General features: G+C 39.2%; 1 protein-coding gene across 1 annotated transcript; it reads left to right on the forward strand.

Annotated features, from left to right (window-relative positions):
* Positions 1–1547: 1547 nt before the first annotated feature.
* LOC130910875 (serine/threonine-protein kinase SBK2-like) lies at positions 1548–21389 on the forward strand. The gene is made up of 5 exons (XM_057828491.1): positions 1548–2852; positions 14346–14490; positions 14555–14757; positions 17660–17821; positions 17886–21389. Exons 1-5 carry the CDS (start codon positions 2847–2849, stop codon positions 18453–18455), a joined length of 1086 nt encoding a protein of 361 aa, XP_057684474.1. The 5' UTR covers positions 1548–2846; the 3' UTR covers positions 18456–21389.
* Positions 21390–21448: the final 59 nt, after the last annotated feature.

A 21448-nucleotide genomic window follows, 5' to 3' on the forward strand; every position in this document is an offset into this window, starting at 1 on the left:
CTTTTTTTTTTTTTTTTTTTTTTTTTAATGACTTATTTTTTTCCACCAGCTTAACGAATTGGCTGCCATTGACGGCAGTAAACGTCCAATTCGTTTGAATTGGAATGAATGAATGTATTGGTTTCATTTTCGAGAACTATGATTAAAAAAAATACAGTTCAAAATGCAAATAAATTGTACCTAGTGAACCGATTGGCCAGCATTGACGGCGTGATACGTCCAATTCATTTAGACTAAAATAAATTGAACGTGTAGTGCCATCATTAGCACTCAAACATGAACATTCAATGCTAGTTTTCCAATATTACATCAATTGTCATTGGCAGCCAATGAGTTTTATAAACAACTTAATTTTTTTGGTTCATTTTTTTTTTTTTTTTTTTCAAATTTTTTTGTGTTTCGTTTTCCTCTTTGGGCCATTTTTTCAAAATTTTATCTTTTTTCCCTGATTGCTTTGTGCTACTCAATATTTTTTTCTTGGTTTTTAGAATCAGGATTTTTTTTGGAAAAATTAGATTTTTTTTTTTTTTTTTTTTTTGGTTTTCAGTGAATTTTTAAAAAATATTTCTGTCTTTTGTTTGTTTCTTTGTGCTGTTTTTTACCACAAATCATTTTTCTTGATCTTTGTTATGTTGAAAATTGTTTTTTGTGCTGTTTTACAAATTAGTTTTTGTTTTTTAATTTTTTTCTCATAATTTATTGAAGTGTTTTGGCTGTTTTTCATACTATTTTTTTTCCTGATCATTTTTTGAGCTGTTTTCAAAATTTATTTTTGCTTTTATTTGTCTCATATTTTTTCTAACGCTTTTTTTTTTTTTTTTTTTTTTTTTTTTTGCATGCAGACGTCTTTCAGCCTTTAGCTACCGCTGACATCCAATCTTCTCAAGTAACCATTCCCCGACGCCCTCCCGTCGTCCAATCGGTGCCAAGCCGATGCATCCGATGACTCGTGGTCTCTTGTGCGACCGTGCCTTCATTTATGTACGTTCTTGTACATGGCGTTAAAAGTACACACGGGGCCGTGATCTCCCAAAAAACTGTTGACGTCAGTAGAAAGCTTTTTAGCAGACACTGAAAGAAGACGACAAATCCTCGACTACTATTTTTGTAAAGTTGCGCGTTTGCTACGACGGCTTTTTAAGCACAAGCGTTGTGGTCTGCTGTACCAGGAGAAGTTTTGTTTGGGAAATTTTTCCAACAGGCTGAGCGCTCTCCTTTGCCTTTTGGTTGGGAAAAAATAGATTTATGTAAATAAAATCAGATTTGATATTGTACCTGTCTGTTTTTTTATTTTTTGAGGGCCTGGGGTCACTTAGAAAATGTCATTTTAAAGAAGTGTTTGTAGTGGGGATGTCTCAAGCCGATACCGGAAAAAGTTTTTTTTTTACTGTCCTACTATGCCGCTTTCAACAAGATTAACGTACATAAATGCTTGTCTTTATTAAATGCTTCATTGAGTGAGTCCACTCATCCGCTCATGCTGCTGAGAACAGCCTCTCACTTACACAATGAGTTGCCACAGCACATGTATGAAAGTTTAATGGCGATTCACACATTTGTGCCTTGGATCATCTCGTTACCAAGCTTCTCGGTCAAGATCAAAGCTATAACGCGTCAATCATAGTTAACTTTTAAGTACCAAACGCAAGCTGGACAGTGGCTGCACTGCTTAGTAGGAGGGAGAGAGGCTGTGGCGCTGTAGGAGCATGGAGCAGAATTTTTTTTTTTTTTTTAAATAAAAACACCTGATCCTTTTCGCCCGATTTCTGATCACTTAATTGGATCAGGACATCCCTAGTTTGTGGTATTTTTAATGTTCCCCCCAAAAAGTATTTTTAATTGTACTTTATTTTGTATTCATATTTTTAGCTTATCACAAGTCTCGCGGGGGTGCCGGAGCCTATCCCAGGTGGGCATGAGACTGGGTACACCCCGAATTGTTTGCCAGCCAAACAATTTGTATTTTAATCATTTCCATTTTCAATTCTTTGCATTTGATGTTTTTAGTTGAATTACTTTTTACTTGTACTGTACTTTCAAGTTACTTTTTTAAATTAAATATTAGAATTTTGAAACATTTTTTCATTAAATTTGTCTTATTCAGGTTTTTGTATTAATAACTAATTTGATCATGTTTTTAAAAAATTCAATGATGTGTTTACATTTTGAAATTTTTACATTTTTTATATGTATCTTAACATTCACATGTTTAATGATTAGCATTTGAACATTGCTTTTTTTATAATTGTAATTTTTTTTTTACGTAGATCGTGATTACGAGTATTTTCATTATATTTGGATGTTATTTGTATTTAAAAGCCTATTTTTTTGTTTAGTTATAACTTTGACGTAATTTTTTAACTCATTCCCTACTATTGACATTAGTAGATGTCCAATTTAACCATTTACAACTGGCTGTGAATGCTCATCTTTCAGTACCACTGACAGCGCTAGACGTCCAATTTATTTTGACTGCCCCTCCCAGTCTGAATAAATTGTACGTCGTGCACCGTCAATGGCGGCCAATCAATTACCTAGGTTGTATTTGTTTACATTTTTTCAACTGTATTTTTTCCATTATAGATAGCGTACCTGCAGGTGGTGCTGATTCTCCAATTGGCTTCCAACACACACACACCCCCAAACAGGAATCCAAGTGTGTGTGTGTAGCCAAATGTTGCTGGCTTAAGTTTGCATCCGTCCGCTCACACGCACGTTTGACTTCGCCACTGCAAACAGATTGACTCACTTTACTTCTGCTTGTGCAGGCGCTTCTGATGCAACGTCCAAGTGACCAAGGACTCGCCGGGTGAAGGACAGAAGAACATTTGGACCGAAGTGCCAAAATGTCGGTAAGAAATAATGGATGAAAATGTAACTTTTTTTTTTTCAATACTTTGACTATTGTGCAAATTAAGTGTTATGTTGTCTTGACCAAATCAAGCCAAAGTCTGGTGGTTGCAAGTTGTTTTTTTTAGGGTTAAGAGATGGAAATTATTCATTGATTTAGTTTGTTTGCGCGATAATTGACAGAAAATTGGAACCAAAAAAAAGAAGTTCATTGTTAAACTTGAAAGAAAATTAGTCTGCTTCTAGTTTTTAACCCGAAGTTTTACACGTGCATTCACTGAACCCTTTGGAATTGAATAGTAAAGCAATTTTTCTTCAAAACCTCTAGAACGGGTGCCAAAGTCCGGTCCTCGGGAGCCCTAATCCAGCTCGTTTTCCTTGTCTCCCTCTTCCAACACACCTGAATTAAACAATCAGGCTCGTTATCGAGCTCCTGGAGAGCTTGCTGATGAGCTGATTATTTGATTCAGGTGTGTTAAAGGAGGGAGACATGGAAAACAAGCTGGATGAGGGTTCTCCAGGACCAGACTTGGGCACCCCTGCTCTATAGCTAGCAAGCTAATGTCCAAGTGAATTACTGTTCAAATTTACTGCAAATAACGTCACCTTTTGCTGTATATTTTCACATTGGAAAATGAAACGAATTTCATTTTACACTGTTGTTATTTTGTTGTTTTCATATTTACTTTCTAATTTTATTGTTGCAGACTTTTTTCATGGTGTTCAATTGTTTTTTTTCTTATTATTTGCGCAGTCAACGCTGCCTGATGGTTAGTTATACTTCGTCATACTGAAGGAATTTGACCTTTTAGCCAGATTGCCGGAATGTTGCTAGCCGGACCCGCGCTAGCACAGCTTTAACGACCTAGGCCGGCGAAGCCCCTATAACCAACCCAAAAGGCCAAAACCCGTGGTTCACCTTTGTCTTAACCCTTTAATGACTGCAATCTGAAGCAATTGTCAGTCACAAATTTTGAAAAAACAAAAAAGGTCTTGATGAAACCTTTTTTTCAAATTTGTAAGAAAAAAAAAAATGTTTATTAAGCGCTATGATATCTATAACCGTTGCTAAATCCAGTTTTTTTTTCTCATTGGACCTGCAGATGCATGAGTTGACTTGCATTCATTATTTTTTTTGAGGAAAGATATTTCAAAATTCTGAATTAGTCTCAAAATCATGGAATTCTAAGTAGGGTTGTTCCGATCATGTGTTTTTTTGTTCCCGATCCGATCCCGATCGTTTTAGTTTCAGTATCTGCCGATCCCGATAGTTCCCGATCCGATTGCTTTTTTTTGCTCCCGATTCAATTCCAATCATTCCCGATCATTTTTCCCAATCATATACATTTTGGCAATGCATTAAGAAAAAAATGAATAAAACTCGGACGAATATATACATTCAACATACAGTACATAAGTATTCTATTTGTTTATTATGACAATAAATCCTCAAGATGGCATTTACATTATTAACATTCTTTTTGTTAGAGGGATCCACGGATAGAAAGACTTGTGACTTTGTACATTGTGACTAAATATTGCCATCTAGTGTATTTGTTGAGCTTTCAGTGCATGAAGTGGAACCATGACTCTGCGTAGTACTACCAATTGATATATCTTCTCTGCATTGGGAAATAACATAAGGTGTTAAGAAAAAGATCAATTGCTACTTTGCTTCCCCACATTGTTTCCCATGATATTTCTAATCGTAGGGAGAGGGATTGTAAGGCTTTAGCCAGTTAAAAAAGGCTCTAAAGGCTGCCAAAATTCACTCTACTCATTTTACGCTGCCTTTTATCTCTCTTTATAGGTAAAATGGCGCCATTACAGATTGAGCGCGACAATGCGTGGGTGGGTCGTGCCGCGCATGCATTAATTGCGTTAAATATTTTAACGTGATACATTTTTTAAAAAATTAATTACCGCCCTTATCGGGATAAATTTGATAACCCTACCTTAAGCCTAAACTAAAGACTCTGGATGAGTGTAACATATTATGTCTGTAACGTAAAATACAATTAGAAAGCGATTTAATAAAAAAAAAATATATATATATTAAAAAAAGGCATGGCCGATATTTTTTGCCGATTCCGATACTTTGAAAATGACGTGATAGGACATCCCGATCGATCGGGACACCTCTAATTCTAAGTGTATCAAATGTGATACATTTGGCAAGACGGGGTTAACCCCTTGTACTGGTTCCATTTTGAAAGCTGGAAAAAGGCTCGAAGCACAAGTTGACAATTTATTCATGTCGACAGCGATCAAATGGCAAGGCGAAACAGACTCAGGCGAGGAGGCAGACTCGTTTCAATGTCACCATATCACAAGTCAACAAAAGGTTCCCGAGAAAAAAATGACAACGATTAGTTAAACATTCAGTCTTTTTTAAGGCTCTCGCGGGGCGGGCTGTGGACAGAAGAAGAGTGTGTTTGGGCGTTGTTTAGGATTATTTTCTGTTTGTGGATTGGACAGGAGGATTCGGGAGTTACTGTTGTCAGGGCAACAAGGGTTGTGGATTTTAACACCTCAGGGTCAAAGGGGCTCGTGGAGTCTTATCAGTCGTGTTATCAGTTTGATATCGGGCGTTCTCTGGTGTTCCTTGTTTTGGGACAGACGTCCCGCTATTTGTTCTGGACTGTCCGGGAGGACTGATTGCGGGAGTTGGTGGTGCAGACGTGGGCTTATCAGCGTCAATCTTGTTCTGTCAGTTGCATGACGCACACGTTGGGCTTCCGTGATAAGAAGGCGTCATGTATCTTTTATGCCCTTTGGCAAATATATTCCCCTTGTTTTCCTTAAACTACGGGAGAAGTGCTATGTATTTTATATTGGGTGTGTTAGAGTAGTACAAACAGTAAATACGAGAAAAGATACTATTCCCTTCAATACCAAGTGCGAGTCAACCTTCCACTGAGCAAACCAGATTCCCCTCCCATTAGATAGAGGGCTAGCAATTGAAGGAAATGTAATACAGCCTGTAAACTGAGGGCAAATCAGTCCAAAATGACACTTTGCCTTTAGTCAATGTATGAAAATGTGATCTTAACCTTCATCGAACCCCTGGGGTTCAATCGAACCCTACTCTCCTAGACTGTTGAGAGCCTAAAATTCTGACAATTTAATGTAAAAAAGTATATCTCAACAGTTAAAGAAATTGTCGATTAATTGTTGCATATCTAAAATCATAACCCTGAAAATATTTTACTTGTTTGGAATTGTAATCTATCAAGGTCTTTAAACACACTCGATGTAGGTAAGCCCATTGTGTGTGTGCTTTAGTTTAATTGTTGCGATTCTGGCCCTTTAAGAAGAGCGAAGCTCGCTACAGTTACTCTCTCTCCTCCTTTCAAAGCCGTGTAGTTTGTTCCCCAAAGCTACCGTCATGTTTACTTAAAATCCGGCTCGAAGGACCATGAAAAAGAGAGCTAATTTGAATTGGGATCTCTCTGTGGTTGCGTGGAATAAAGCCGGTGACGCTATGGAGTTGTGACTCTGATCAGAGAATCAACACACCTACTCTTATCAGTCATCGAGCAAAATAAAATGAATCCTGAATGGCCTGTTGATTGATCCCAATCCAAATTAGCTTTCTTTTTCACTGGTAACTGTAGTCTCACCAGAAAATGCAATTTCTATAGTGGTTCTTTAGTAAATTACGTAGAGATGCTTCGCTGTGCTGGTCGTCACTTCCTGTTGAGTTTAGAGCATTTCTAGGTCACTTCCTGTTAACGTTAGGTCATATCCTGTTGAATTTGGGTGTTTTCCAAGATACTTCCCGTTGATATGAAGTCACTTTGTTAATTTTTGGGGCAATTCTAGGTTACCTTCTGTTGTTGGGTAACATCATGTTAATTTAGCTGTTTTTTTTTGTTACTTCCTGGTGATTTTGGGTGACTTCATGTTATCATGGCACTTCCTGCTTCCTGTTGGAAGATAGAAAATTACGCTAGCAAACAAAATTGTGTGCTTCTATTAGAGTTAAAACCCAAAAGAAACGAGTGTCATAACAAAATGGGTGTACCTACAAAAAATGCAAATTGGTAAAATTATTTTTGATAAAAAAATTGCGTTCTTGCGCCATGTTGTGATTCCTGTTTGAATTTTACGAAACTCTTGCACCTGATGAAAAATATTAAGGCTGTCAAAATGTTTGCGTTAACGGGCGGTAATTAATTTTTTTAAATTAATCACGTTAAAATATTTGACGCAATTAACGCACATGTACCTCTCAAACGGATTAAAATGACAGCACAGTGCAATGCCAACTTGTTACTTGTGTTTTTTTGAGTTTTGTCGCCCTCTGCTGGCGCTTGGATGCGAATGATTTTATGGGCTTAACCGCCCATTATTGACATCAACAATGGTGAGCTACTAGTTTATTTTTTGATTGAAAATTTTACAAATTTTAATAAAACAAAAACATTAAGAGTAGGGTTGGTCATCGTTTGAAATGGAACGGTTCCGGTTCCAATTCCACGTTTCGATTACGGTTCCGAAGGATTCCCGATTCCGATTCTTTTAAGAGGCAGGGTCAAAAAAAAAATGCAGGGTCCAAAAAATTTGATGAAAGTTGCCTGATATATCGGGCCGATTGACTGACTTTTTTCAATATCGCTCGTTATCAAGCGATTTGATAATGGTTATGTTTACTGTTTGGGTGATGACCTCACTTATAAAAGTTGACTGATATATCGGGCCTTTAGATGGACTTTTTTCAAGATTTGCCGATATTAACCGATATGATAAGTAGGGTTGGGCATCGTTTGAAATGGAACGATTCCGGTTCCGAACGATTCCCGATTCAGATTCTTTTAAGAGGCAGGGTCCAAAAAAATCAAATAAAAAATGCAGGTTCCAAAAAATTACATAGTTTATGTTAGTCTTAACTTCTGGACGTTTTTTGAAATTAAATGAACTTCTCTCACAGGGCTAATTAGAATTTGTATATAAACATCAGTCTTTAAACTTGAGCAATTTTTTCCCGCATGGCGGTCAGGGTATCGAAACAAGTAATTGAAATTTTAAAATTCAAACGATTCCGGGAGCATCGGAGTGTTAGAACCGGTTCCCATCGATGCTCGATTCTCGATGCCCAACCCTAATTAAGAGGGGTTTTAATATAAAATTTCTATAACTTGTACTAACATTTATCTTTTAAGAACTAAAAGTCTTTCTATCCATGGATCGCATTAACAGAATGTTAATAATGTTAATGCCATCTTGTTATAATAAACAAATACAGTCCTTACGTATCGTATGTTGAATGTATATACCCATCTTGTCTTATCTTTCCATTCCAACAATAATTTACAGAAAAATATGGCATATTTTATAGATGGTTTGAATTGCTATTAATTACGATTAATTAATTCTTAAGCTGTAATTAACTCGATAAAAATTTTAATCGTTTGACAGCCCTAAAAAATATATAAGGTGTCTCTTTAAAATACTGACTGGAAGCTGCTCCCTAAAAATATTACAAAAATATTTTTAAAAAATGAATATATGTAATGAATGATTTTGATATTATAGAAATAAACCCTCTTTTTTTTTTTTAATTGAAGTCACGTGACTCCACCTGTGCTCCCCTAAATAACCACCTGAGATCAAAAAGGGTTGCGCATACATTTTCTTCATGTTCATTTTATTAATAGAAAGCACTCGACAAACATCATAAATCATCCTCAGCCGGACCAAACGATCGCCCACGTGACGTCCAGATGACAGCGAAAGCTCTATGCGTTTAAGTTCTCAGGATGCTCGCGGTCTTGTAAATGTCAACGTAGGTTAGCTGGACATTTTATTTGGATTTTTCAGGATTATTCGGAAAAGGCAGGCAGTGGTTGTGTTTCCATGCCGTTGATGAGGATGGATGTCTAATCCGTTTGAATGGGAAGGGTTGGCTGACATTGGCAGACATTGTTTGGGGAAAAAAAAACTTTTGGGAAAATAGTAACTGGAATTATTTGGGAGGAACTGCAAAAACGAAAGAAAAACAATAAAAAAACTCAAATGTATATATTTTTTTAACACACTTGTTGCTTATACTTAAGGATGTCTATATGTAAAAAAAACAAGAACATGCTGTCACTACAGTTGACAGCTACTATGTAGAGTATTAATAACACGTGACGGAGGAAAAAATTATTTCTATAAATTGCCACCCCCCTCCCCCAAAAAAAACAACAACCAAAGAGCAGAATTAAGAAAAAAAAATCTGACTGGACACTAGCACACACTTTTTGCTTGTACTAAAAGATGTCCGTATGCCCCCCTTCCCGAAAAAAAATCAACAAAAACAACAATAAGATAGAAAAACTTGCCAACTTTTTTTTTTTTTTTTTTACATCGCTTATAATGACAAAGCAGCAAACAGGAAGGGGTTATAGGGGAACAGAAGAAAAGAAACACAAGAGAAGAAAGAAAAATACAAACTACAACACGAAATACATTGAACATCTTGACCAATTACTAATATGTTGGTGCTATCGTCAGCTCGATGTATTTCCGGTTGACACCATGTGGGGGGCCTGTTGACCAGGGAAAGAGGGGGACGGGGTGGTGGAGTCTATAAGCTAAATGATTGAAAGGGGTGGAGTGTACACAAATCAGCTCTGTGAACTAGAACCCAGTAATCGTGTGAATCCCTTGTGAGTGTAAGCCCGTCGGCGACCAACCCAACGCCGCCCCATCGCCAATCCCGGCACTGGGACCCCCCAACTGAGCGCGCCCTATGACATCCAGCCGCACGTGAGCCCCACCAGGCGCGCGACAGTCATGCAGAGGAGCGGACACGCCACGCGGGCGCCAACCCAGGGTCACGGCCCCCACCCAGCCAGCCCGGGGAGGGAGGGCGGGCGGGGGCTGGGGTTGAAGCGCAGCCCATCCCTCCTCCCGCAGCCCAGCAAAGGTGGTCCCCTGGACCATCCGCGCACCCATCAACTGGCCTACAGGGATTGCAAGAGGGGGCACACCACCAACCCCCCACGCCTGCCCCCACCCCCGCCCGCCCACCCGGACCGCAAGCCACAGCCGCAGCCCCCCAATCGGCACGGCACGCCACGGGACCCCCAGTGGCCCACCAAGCCCAGGGCAGGGCAGGGTCCCCCACCGGTGCAGGAAACACCCACCCGATACACCGGCGCCCAGCCAGCGACCCACGATGGAGCACAGGGCGGATATCCAGTCAGAGAAGAGATAGGAAGGCGGAGGCAGGAGAACGCCGAGTAACCACCACGGGGCGACGCAAGATCGGAGCCCCGTGGCACTAAGTTTAAGTAGTGAGGGATCTCTATACCAATCAGACTCACCCTTGCCGTTCTGTGATCCCCCCGGCCTGTTCAATCACGTGGTGTCTTTAAAGCACCTTAAAAAATGAAGTATTCGACATACAGCGCTGCCCTCAACATGACTGGAAAGCGTAGATTTTAACCCCTCTCCGAGGTTTTATTTGGCACCGATTGACCACAGAAAACCGGAGATATGATCCTTTTAATTTCGTAAAAGGAATTATGAAGGAACTATTCGACTATTCAAACTGGGAACTATTTTCTCCCCTAGAGGGCACTCATGCTCTTTGGATGAATGATGCTTCATTTCAGTCATTGTTTTTCTCTCGCTGGAATTCAATGATTTCTTTGGCTTGATGTGGTTATGTTATGGTTTATTGTTCTATATAATTACATGTAGATTGTGCTGAAAAAAATACCATTGTAAAAAAAAAAAATCAAACATCGTAAGCAGTTAGTCACTCATGTTACTCATGACTTGAGTATTCTTTTCACCAAACTTTTTTTCTTATACTTAAGTGATAGTATTTTGAAGTTACGCTACTTTTACTTGAGTCAAATTTTTAACTACCCACCTCTGATTAAAAACAATTGAAAAAACAAAAAAAAAAAAATGCAGGAATTTTGAAAAACTGATCAGACGCCAACACATCCGCGCACACAGTTGTCGCTTATGTAAGCGTCCCACGAGTCGTGGTGTTCTTTTCAACTGAAGCCACTTAGTGCCCATCTGTCAGCTGTGGTGACCCCCCACCCGTCCCCCCAAAATCTCATAAAAGTGACACTCTCCAAAGTGTCCAAGCTGGAATGTGAGCGTGAAAGTTTCATGAGTGAGATGAGCTCATCCCAAAGAGCTGCCATGTTTTGGCTAGGCTAGCAGCGAGCTTTAGCATTAGCATGTCAGTCTAACAGTTAAGTATCAGTATAAATTTGAATTACAGTTTGGGTCTTTTTTTTTTTGTGCTAATTTAAATAATCTAACAGTTTGCTGTTGCAGTTTGGTGGCCATTCCGAAGTGTTTGGATGATTTACACAAGCAAGCTCAGTGAGCATCTCTGAGGGCTTTGTTAGCACTATTAACAGACGTGTTTATATGTATGTGTGGGGGTGTCACTATGGCGACGCCCACTGTTAATCATCGACTTAAAGCCGCCGCGGTTTCATCTGACTTGTTATCGTCTAATAAAAAGTCTTCGGTAGTAAGGCTGTCTTCATCTTCGTAGAATCGTTACTGACGAATGTCTGGTGTTTTGGTTTCCTTGGTTACCAACTAACACTGACAGGCAGTAAACAAGCCTTTCAAAATAGTTTTTGATAGTGGTTATGGAAGGCCACGTTTAAAAACTGGAATTTTTCATCTTTTCTAAAGAGAGAAATTAGCTATGTAAAGCTACTATCTGGCTAGCATTCCGCACATGACCCATTAGCAAGAAATCTAAATGCTTCTGGTATGAAATTCGAACGCGAAATACTTAAATACGAAGTCTATTATTAGCGTTGGAAAGTACCAAGTTAACCAGATTCAGCGAAAAGGTACACGTTATCAAAGTTTAGTGGAAATTTGACATTGGACTGTGAAGGGAATATGCCTGTACTTAGATATAATTGATTTAGAGCTGAAACGAGTACTCGAGCAACTCGAGTAACTCGAGTTTAAAAACTGATCCGAGTAATTTTATTCACCTCGAGTAATCGTTTATTTTGACAGCTCTAAGCATCACGTTTTGCTAGGACTACTTTTAATGCAGGACAACGCGCTGTCACGTGCGGAGAGGAAGAAGGGAAAAAAAAAAAAAAAACCTTACCGCAGCCGCCAGCCGCCACAAACGACGCCGACGTTGCTAAATACTAGCCCGCACGATGCTACATTGGTAACAGGCAGCGTCTGGCGCGTCTCATAGAGATCACATGTATGTTGAACTAGATGCACAATGACAGACTCGGCCGCGTCTGGGCAGCGTTTGTAAACAGCCGCCATCTTAAAGCAGTACAGCGCTAAGCGCTAATAAAGAGCGCTAAGCGCTAATAAATAAGATTAACGTTACTGTCGCTACTAGCTCACGGAACGTTAGCCCTGCGGAGGGCTAGGTTTCAATTAATTATGACCACTGTCGATGCGTGGCTAACGTGTCTTACATACAGGCTTTAACATAACATAGCATTGTGGAGTGATGAGGGTGTAAAATAAAAACTTAATCATGCTAACTATCAATTTTAGCTCAGTAGTCATTGCTGGATAAAACACCAAGTAGCACTGGTCCCTAATGTGCTCCAATACAGCCCGTATCATACATTTATTTTGAACACTGCAAAAACTCAAAATCCTATCAGGACTTACAGTTTAGACTAACTTAAAACTTAACTAGAACTTAAAAATGGCTTGACACAAAGAGAAATTCAATTGAAACACGTGGGAAAAAAATCCTAACTTTTAAGTGATGTGTGTTATCAAGCGTAACGGCATTTTTAGGTAAGATATATATATATATATTAATAAGATCTAAAAATTTTTTGAGTGAAAGCAGTTAATTAGTCTTTTTTTTTTTTTATTCTAGTTACACCTGAGATGCAATTGTTGGCTGTTTTCAACAATGTACAACGAAAATAAAGACATTGATTGACTGAAAATGGTTCAAGATTAGATGAAATGTCTTGTTTTCTCATGTATATGTATAATTGCTCTTCACCTAAAAATATATTTGTTTTATCCGATTACTCGATTAATCGATAGAATTTTCAGTCGATTACTCGATTACTAAAATATTCGATAGCTGCAGCCCTAAATTGATTGATTAGAATAATCAAGGGAGCATCATGATTTGGGGCTGTTTTGCTCACTCAGGGCCTGGACAACTTGCAGTCATTAATGAAAGAAGAAATTTAAAACTTAATCATAATGTTTTGCTGTAAAACCCGAGTCTGACAGACAGTTGAAGCTAAACAGAAGATGGATGCTGATCCAATGATCCAAAACACAGAAATAAATCAACTTCAGAATTGTTTCAGAAGAAAAAAATACACATTCTGGAGTGGCCAAGTCAAAGTCCAGACTTGAACCCCATTGAGATGCTGTGGGATGACCTGAAGATGGCGATTCATGCCAGACATCCCAGGAATCGGACTGAACTACAGCAGTTTTGTAGAGAAGAAAGGCCAAGATTACACCCGATCGATGTGTCGGACTGATCTGCAGCTACAGGAAGCGTCTGCTTGAACTTATTGCTGCCAAAGCGGGGCACAAAATATTAAATGTGATGGTTTCCATACTTATTTCCCCTCCTTCTTTCATTGTTTGCATACTATCCTTTTCAAAATATAAAAATCTACTGTATAAATTAGGGCTGTCAAAATTATCGCGTTAACGGGCGTAATTATTTTTTAAAATTAATCACATTAAAATATTTGACGCAAGTAATGCACATGCCCCGCTCAGACAGATTTAAATGACAGTACAGTGAAATGTTCATGTTAATTGTGTTTTATGGAGTTTTGCCGACCTCTGCTGGCGCTTGGGTGCGACTGATTTTATAGGCTTCAGCACCCATGAGCATTTTGTAAGTAATTATTGACATCAACAATGGCAGGCTACTAGTTTATTTTTTGATTGAAAATTTAACAAATTTTATTAAAACGAAAACATTAAGAGGGATTTTAATACAAAATTTCTACAACTTGTACTAACATTTATCTTTTAAGAACTACAAGTTTTTCTATCCATGGATCGCTTTAACAGAATGTTAATAATGTTAATGCCATCTTGTTATAATAAACAAATACAGTCCTTACGTATCGTATGTTGAATGTATATACCCATCTTGTCTTATCTTTCCATTCCAACAATAATTTACAGAAAAATATGGCATATTTTATAGATGGTTTGAATTGCGATTAATTACGATTAATCAATTTTTAAGATGTAATTAACTCGATTAAAAATTGTAATCGTTTGACAGCCCTAGTATAAATGGGTGTTTTTAGTTCAAGCAGACACTATTTTTTTCATCTGTGTGATTTTGACAAAGATCAGATCACATTTCATGGTGAATTTCTGCAGAAATGTGGGAAATTCCAAAAGATTCAGATACTTTTTCATACTACTTTAAAGCATTTAATTACAAATTTCCTAAAAAAAAAAAAAACTGGAATATTTCGCTCTCCCCGAACATTGTCTGCATATAAACACTTCCCCCTTGTGTGTAGGCGGCCGCCCGGCTCCTGGACGACATGTGCCACCTGACGGCTCAATCGCTGACCAAATTGGAGACGTCTGAGCACTTCCGGGTGGTCAAACTCTTGGGCGAAGGCTCGTACGGGAAGGTCATGCTAGCCGTGCACCTCAAAAGTGGTAAGGCAGCCATTGTCTAAGCACACGTGTCGCCTGAAACATACTCAATGTATGTAACTCTCAGGAAGCGCGATGGCGCTGAAGTTCTTCCCCCGCGTGACCACTTGTCTGAGCTCCTTCCTGCGCGAGTACAACGTGGCTCTGCGCTTCTGCACTCACCCGTCGTTGAGTCGCGCGCTGGGCATCGCCTACTTCACGCCGTCACATTACGTCTTCGCGCAGCAGGCCGGACTCTTCGGTGACCTCTACGACTTCATCGTACCCGAGGTACTCACACGTAGCTGCAGATCCAGTTAACGGTATCTCTAAACGATAAATCATTGTCGATGAGTTCATTTTGTGGAATTTTATAGGTGAAATTTATTACTGGTGCTGCAACGATTAATCGATTAACTCAAGTAATTTGATTAGAAAGCAGATTTGAATATTAAAGTGGCGTTGTAATTGGAGGGTCGGTCACCAACGGGCTTACACTCACAAAGGATTCACACGATTACTAGATTATAGATCACTGAGCTGATTTGTGTACACCAGGGGTGTCCAAACTTTTTGCAAAGGGGGCCAGATTTGGTGCGGTAAAAATGTGGGGGGCCGATCTTGGCTGACGTCCTTTTCGTACAACAATGTATTTGGGCAAATTTTAGCAAGCCATTCTGTGTGTCACATTTGCTTTATTATTTTTTTTAAATTAATAATTTCAACAATCTTGCAACTAGCCTTTTTGGCGTTCTCTTTTGACCCTCGGGCATTGGCGAAATACTGCTGCTGTGAAATTAAACTAGCTTTAAATTGCTTCAATCTGTGTATCTTCCCTGTAATCTTGTCATACATGTCAACGTGTCTTGTTTGGTAATATCGCCTCACATTGAACCCTTTAAAAACAGCGACCGTCTCTGCAAATGAGGCAGACATGGTTGTTGCTTATTTTAGTGAAGAAATAGTCCAATTTCCACCTTTCCTTGAAGCGTCGCAGTCAACTTTCTTTTTTTTTTTTTTTGTGTTGATTGTCGCCATTTTAGAAAATTTAAAGTAAAGGGTCACACGGGGTTGTGTTGCTTAGAGTGCTGCTGTCTTTTAGTGGGTAAATTTAGTGTGTAAGCTACTTCATATGCTGGTAGAAGTACAGCTGATAAATTTATTAAATCTGTGTGCGGGCCAGAGGTTGTTTATTTTATGACAAGAGGCTGGGGGCCGGATGAAATTTGACCACGGGCCACATTTGGCCCCCGGGCCGGACTTTGGACATGACTGGTGTACACGCTGCCCTTTTCAGTCACTTATCACTTAGTTTACAGACTCCCCTACCCCCATCCCCCACTTTCCCTGGTCAACAGGCCCCCCACATGGTGTCAACCGGAAATACATCTAGCTGACCATAGCACCAACATATTAGTAGTTAGTGTAGACATTCAATGTATTTCTTGTGTAGTTTGTGTTTCTTTTCTTTCTTGTCTTGTGTTTCTTTTCTTCTGTTCCCCCATAACCGCTTCCTGATCACTGCTTTGTCATAATAAACGAGGTATGTTGAATGATAACAATCGGAGTATGTCAGACTCTCAATGTGAAACATTAAAAGTGTTCAGACCATCCGGGCACTTAGACTTCCATTCTCCGTGTCAAACAGCTGAACAGGACAGGTTGAAAAAAGAAAAAAAAAAGAATAATAAAGTGGCGTTGTAGTGGTTTGTTTTGAAAGTGTTTCCATGAGGTTTTATTGATTTCAGTGGATACGCTGCCCTCTAGAGGCAACAGCGAATATTATATAACTCATTACACATCGCTGAATCCAGCTGCTCCCAGTTAAGAGCAACATAAGTTTTTGATTGAGCTAATGCATTGTTAATTTAGTTTATAGGTATATTTAGCTGTTTTTTCGTGGGAATATGTGTTTGAACCATTTGTTAAGACCACTGTAAAAAAAAAAAGTTACCAATTTATAGCATTTAAGCTAGCAGACTTTTGCTATGTAAGTTAGCCAATTGTTCTTTTGTTGTACTTAGATCCTCATTTATTCATTTTTTTAATACCGTTTGAGGTTCAGCTCAGGTATTTTAATTTTTATGTTCCATATCCGATTACTTGAATATTTGAACTAACTAGTTCATTGATGAATCAATTACTTAAATAATCGATAGCTGCAGCCCTATTTATTACAATACATAATACTAATTTGATTAAATTCAATTAATTTTAAAGTTATTTTTCTTATTTGTTTTTTAATTGCCCTAAATGATAAACATTTAAATATTTTTTTTAATTGATAAAAAGTAAATATTTAGTTTTATTTCCACTTTTTAATCATATTTTTATCAAGTTAAAGTAATATATTATTTATGTTATTTTTTGGCACTCCCCGATACAGATGATGTCATTTTAGTAACGTATCGGTACTGGTATCGGTGCGAATACCGTATTGGCCCGAATATAAGACGACCCCCTCTTTTTTAAGACTCAAGTTTGAAAAAAAGTAATTTTGATTAATTTTGATACAGAAAATAATTACAGTACCTCTGAAACAAATGATTATAACAATATATTTGAGAGAAAAAGCATGTTATTTTGCCTCATTCAAATCATAATATCTGAACATTTAAATATGTAAATTAAAGTTCCAATCACATTCGTAAATGAATGGCTTCTGGTTTTTGAAATGTAAATAAACCAGTCTATTGTGATAAAACAACAAAATTGCAATAACTGCAGTAACCATCAAAGTGAAGTGTAACTGTCTCTGTAGTCTTGAAACAAATCTGAATAAGGAAAACCATTGCATTAAAATAATGCAAACTGGTTAAACTTGAGAGTAGCAGAGATCTATCATGACAGAACATCGCTTCAATGGTATCTGGCGCCATCTAGCGTCGTGAATGGGTATAATGTCCAGACCGCGAATATAAGACGATCCCATCTTTTTCAGTCTTATTTCAATGCAAAAAACACCATCTTATATTCGGGCCAATACGGTACTGTTCGTTATAAACCGTTTGTAAATCAGTCAAGTGTTCAGTGAGTAATAAGTATTTCAGAAAATCGCTCACTTTAGGTCTGCTACACCAAAGCCTGCCATGTCTCAAGATGGCCCCACACCGCTGCTTCCACCTTAAGACATCCATTATTTATTGTGTACGATAGCTAGTGCTCTGATATACGAGTCTGATCTTTCCCTCAGGCCGGTCTTGAGGAGAGTCAGTGCCAGCGGGTGGTGTCCCAGCTGTGCGGCGCCCTATCCCACCTCCACTCGCTGGGTTTGGTCCACAGAGACGTCAAACCCGACAACGTCTTCCTGTGCGACGCTGCCTGCCATTGGGTCAAGCTGGGAGACTTCGGGATGGTGCGTTTGCCCAAAACCGCCTTAGTGAAATCGAAAAGTAGTCATCGGTCTTCGATTTCCATAGGTGAAGGCCCGGGGAACCAAGGTCCCAGAAGTGTGGTACCGTTCTCCATACTGCACCCCCGAAGCTGAGGTGGCGCGAGGCACCGTGGACAGTAAAGACGATGAAAAGAAGAAGCGGCTCCAGCGAGTTTGGGTCAGTGTAGAACCCAGCGTGGACAGTTGGGCCTTGGGCGTTCTGACCTACGCAGTCTTGACGGGCGCCCACCCGTGGCCCAGCACGTCCTCGGACTGCAACGCTTACCTCAAGTACCTCCAGTGGTTCGACTCTGCCAAAAGCCCGCGGGACGATCTAGACGTGTGGGCGGAACTGGACGACCCCCTGCCGGAGAAGGAGCGCCCCCCGGTGGCACCACAGTTCGCACTCTTCACCCCGCTAGCCCGGGCTTTCTTCCGCCTACTGTTGGATCCCGACCCGCTGATCAGGGGGCGACCCGAGGACGTGCCGGGGTACCTGGGGGGCGCCTGGCTGGCGGCCGGGGAAAGGCCATGCCCACTAGAGCAAATAGAGAAAAGTCGAGGAAGTGGCGCGGTCAACCAGGTGAAGGAGAAAGAGGGACGAGGGCAAAGGTGAAAGACCGCATTTTTCACTGTTCTGATCCGATTCACATCGAGACAACAAGCAAGTACCTAGCAAACAAGCCCAAATCGCATCTGAGCTTCCGCTAACGCGTTAAACCGGTGAACGAATCGCATCTATATTTATCCACCGACCTTTCCGCGCTTCATTTTTGGCCACCGGACGCACCGACTTGACTTTGTCTCGCTGTAAACGCGCGGGACGCATTCTTGATTTCCTGACAAGAACTCGACACCGCTTTGAGCGCGCGCGGTTGTGCGACACGCTGCGAGCGGGCAATCCTTCAAATCCAAGTTCCAAAATAGACGCGCACTCATACTTTCAAGTCGACACATCGTCTTTCATATCACTTTGTCAAGATTCGAACCTTTCACGTGTTCAGTGAACTCCCAACAGACCGCTTTGGAGCATCTCACTGGGAAAAGTGTGGATGTTGAAGGTTGTAACTAAGAAAAATGTGGGTCAAGTTGAGCTATTAAATGTGCAAAAATTGCAGGTGTGATAGCATTTGACTGACACAATAATGGGTTTATACTATTTTCAAGAGGGAAAATATGGGTATGAAATACCTTTACTGGGAAAATGTGGGTGTTGGACTATGTAACTTAAATATAGGTGGTGAGGCATTAAACAAGCAAAAATTGTGGGTGTGATCGCATTTGACTGACAAATTCATGGGTATTCCCGATCGATCGGGTCCGATTACGTCATTTTCAAAGTATCAGAATCGGCAAAAAAATATCGGACATGCCTTTTTTTAATATAATTAAATCGTTTTCTAATTGTATTTAACGTTACAGACAAAATGTCTTACACTCATCCAGAGTCTTTAGTTTTGGCCTAAAGTAGGGCTATCAAATTTATCGTGTTAACGGCGGTAATTTATTTTTTTTTAAATTAACCACGTTAAAATATTTAACGCAATTAACGCATGCGCTGCATGACTCACTCACACATTGTCGCGTTCAATCTATATTGGCGCCGATTTACCTATATATAGAGCTGAAAGGCAGCGTAATATGAGTAGAGTGAATTCTGGCAGTCTTTGGGGCCTTTTTTTTAAATGGCTAAAGCTTTACAATCCCTCTCTCAACAATTAGAACTATCGTGGGAGGCAATGTGGGGAAGAAAGGTAATAGTTGATCTTTTTTTTAACACCCTACGTTATTTCCCAACGCAGAGAAGATATATGAATTGGTGCCCCTACGCACAGTCATGGTTGCACTTCCCATCATGCATTTGGGCAGAACAGTTAAATGGCTGCAGTATAATTTACTGAAAGCTCACAAAAATCCACTAGATGGCAATATTTAGTCACAATATACAAAGTCACATTTATCCTATAAGAATTACAAGTCTTCCTATCCGTGGATCCCTCTCACAGAAATAATGTTAATAATGTGAATGCCATCTTGAGGATTTATTGTCATAATAAACAAATACAGTACTTATGTACTGTATGTTGAATGTATATGTTCGTCCGAGTTTTATTCATTTTTTTCTTAATGCATTGGCAGAATGTATATGATCGGGAAAAATTATCGGGAATGATTAGAATTGAATCGGGAGCAAAAAAAAAAGCAATCGGATCGGGAAATATCGGGATCGGCAGATACTCAAAACGATCAGGATCGGATCGGGAGCAAAAAAACATGATCGGAACAACCCGAGTATTGACCCCTTTCAATGGATAAAATATAGGTGTGAAATCCTTTTACTGGAAAAATGTGGCTGTTGAACAGTGTAATTTTAAAAAATATAGATGTTGAACCCTCGAACTTGCAGAATGTGTGGGTGTTGAAGGACTTGAATGACAAAAGCATGGGTGTTGACTATTTTCAAGAGGGAAATTATGGGTGTGAAATACCTTTTAATGGGAAAATGTGGGTGTTGAACTATGTAACTGAAAAATATGGGAGTTGAACCATTAAACATGCAAAAATTGTGTATGTAATAGCATTTGACTGACAAATTAATCGGTGTTGAACCCTTTCTATAGGGAAAATATGGGTGTGAAATTAATGGGTTTGGTTAAGCATGGACTATTTTCAAGATGGAAAATATGGGTGCGAAATCCTTTTACTGGAAAAATGTGGCTGTTGAACAGTGTAATTTAAAAAAAAAGATGTTGAACCCTTGAACATGCAGAAAGTATGGGTGTTGAGTCCTCTCAATAAGGAAAATTGTGCCTGGAATCCTTTTACTGGGAAAAGTGTGGGTCTTGAACAATGTAACTAAGAAAATATGGGTGTTGTGCTATTAAACATGAAAAAATTGCGGGTGTGATAGCATTTAACTGACAAATTAACGGGTGTTGACCCCTTTCAGTCGGGAAAATAAAGGTGTGAAATCATTTTACTGGAAAAATGTGGCTGTTGAACTGTGCAACTTTAAAAAATATGGACTTTGAACCCTTGAACATGCAGAAAGTGTGGGTGTTGACGGACTTGAATGACTAAAGCATGGGTGTTGACGCCTCGCTATAAGGAAAATGTGTGTGTAGGATCCTTTTACTGGGAAAACTGGGTGTTGAACTATGTAACTTTGGAAAAATATGGGTGTTCGAGCCTTTGGACATGCAAAAATTGTGGGTGTGATAGCATTCAACTACAAAAAAAAAAACCTTTTCAAAACGGTACGTCTCTGGATTTGTTTTACTGGAAAAATGTGGCTTTTGAACAAAATATGTGGGTGTTGAACCATTAAACATGCAAAAATTTGATAGCACTTGAGTGGCAAATTAATGGGTGTTGATTCCATTCAGTAAGTAAAATGTGGGTGTGGAATCATTTTACTGCAAAACTAGGTGTTTAGCTTAAATTTTGGAAAAGGGTTTGGGTGGGGTGACACTACTACTTTTCTTAAAAGTTTTTGTTTAGTAGAATTAACCTGAGAAAAATGTGGGTGCTTATCATTTCAGGTTAAAAGTGTGGGTGTTGCATGTTTATCTCAATAAAAACATTTGACAAATTGACATTCTATGTTTT

Source organism: Corythoichthys intestinalis, chromosome 22 (assembly GCF_030265065.1).
Source record: "Corythoichthys intestinalis isolate RoL2023-P3 chromosome 22, ASM3026506v1, whole genome shotgun sequence".
In the NCBI taxonomy this organism is placed as follows: Eukaryota; Metazoa; Chordata; class Actinopteri; order Syngnathiformes; family Syngnathidae; genus Corythoichthys; species Corythoichthys intestinalis.

Excerpts from the sequence above, each read along its gene's own strand:
- LOC130910875 (XM_057828491.1), top strand. Across the intron at positions 14,491-14,554 it reads AGCCGTGCACCTCAAAAGTG|GAAGCGCGATGGCGCTGAAG; the intron begins GTAAGGCAGCCA and ends TGTAACTCTCAG. Across the intron at positions 17,822-17,885 it reads AGCTGGGAGACTTCGGGATG|GTGAAGGCCCGGGGAACCAA; the intron begins GTGCGTTTGCCC and ends CGATTTCCATAG.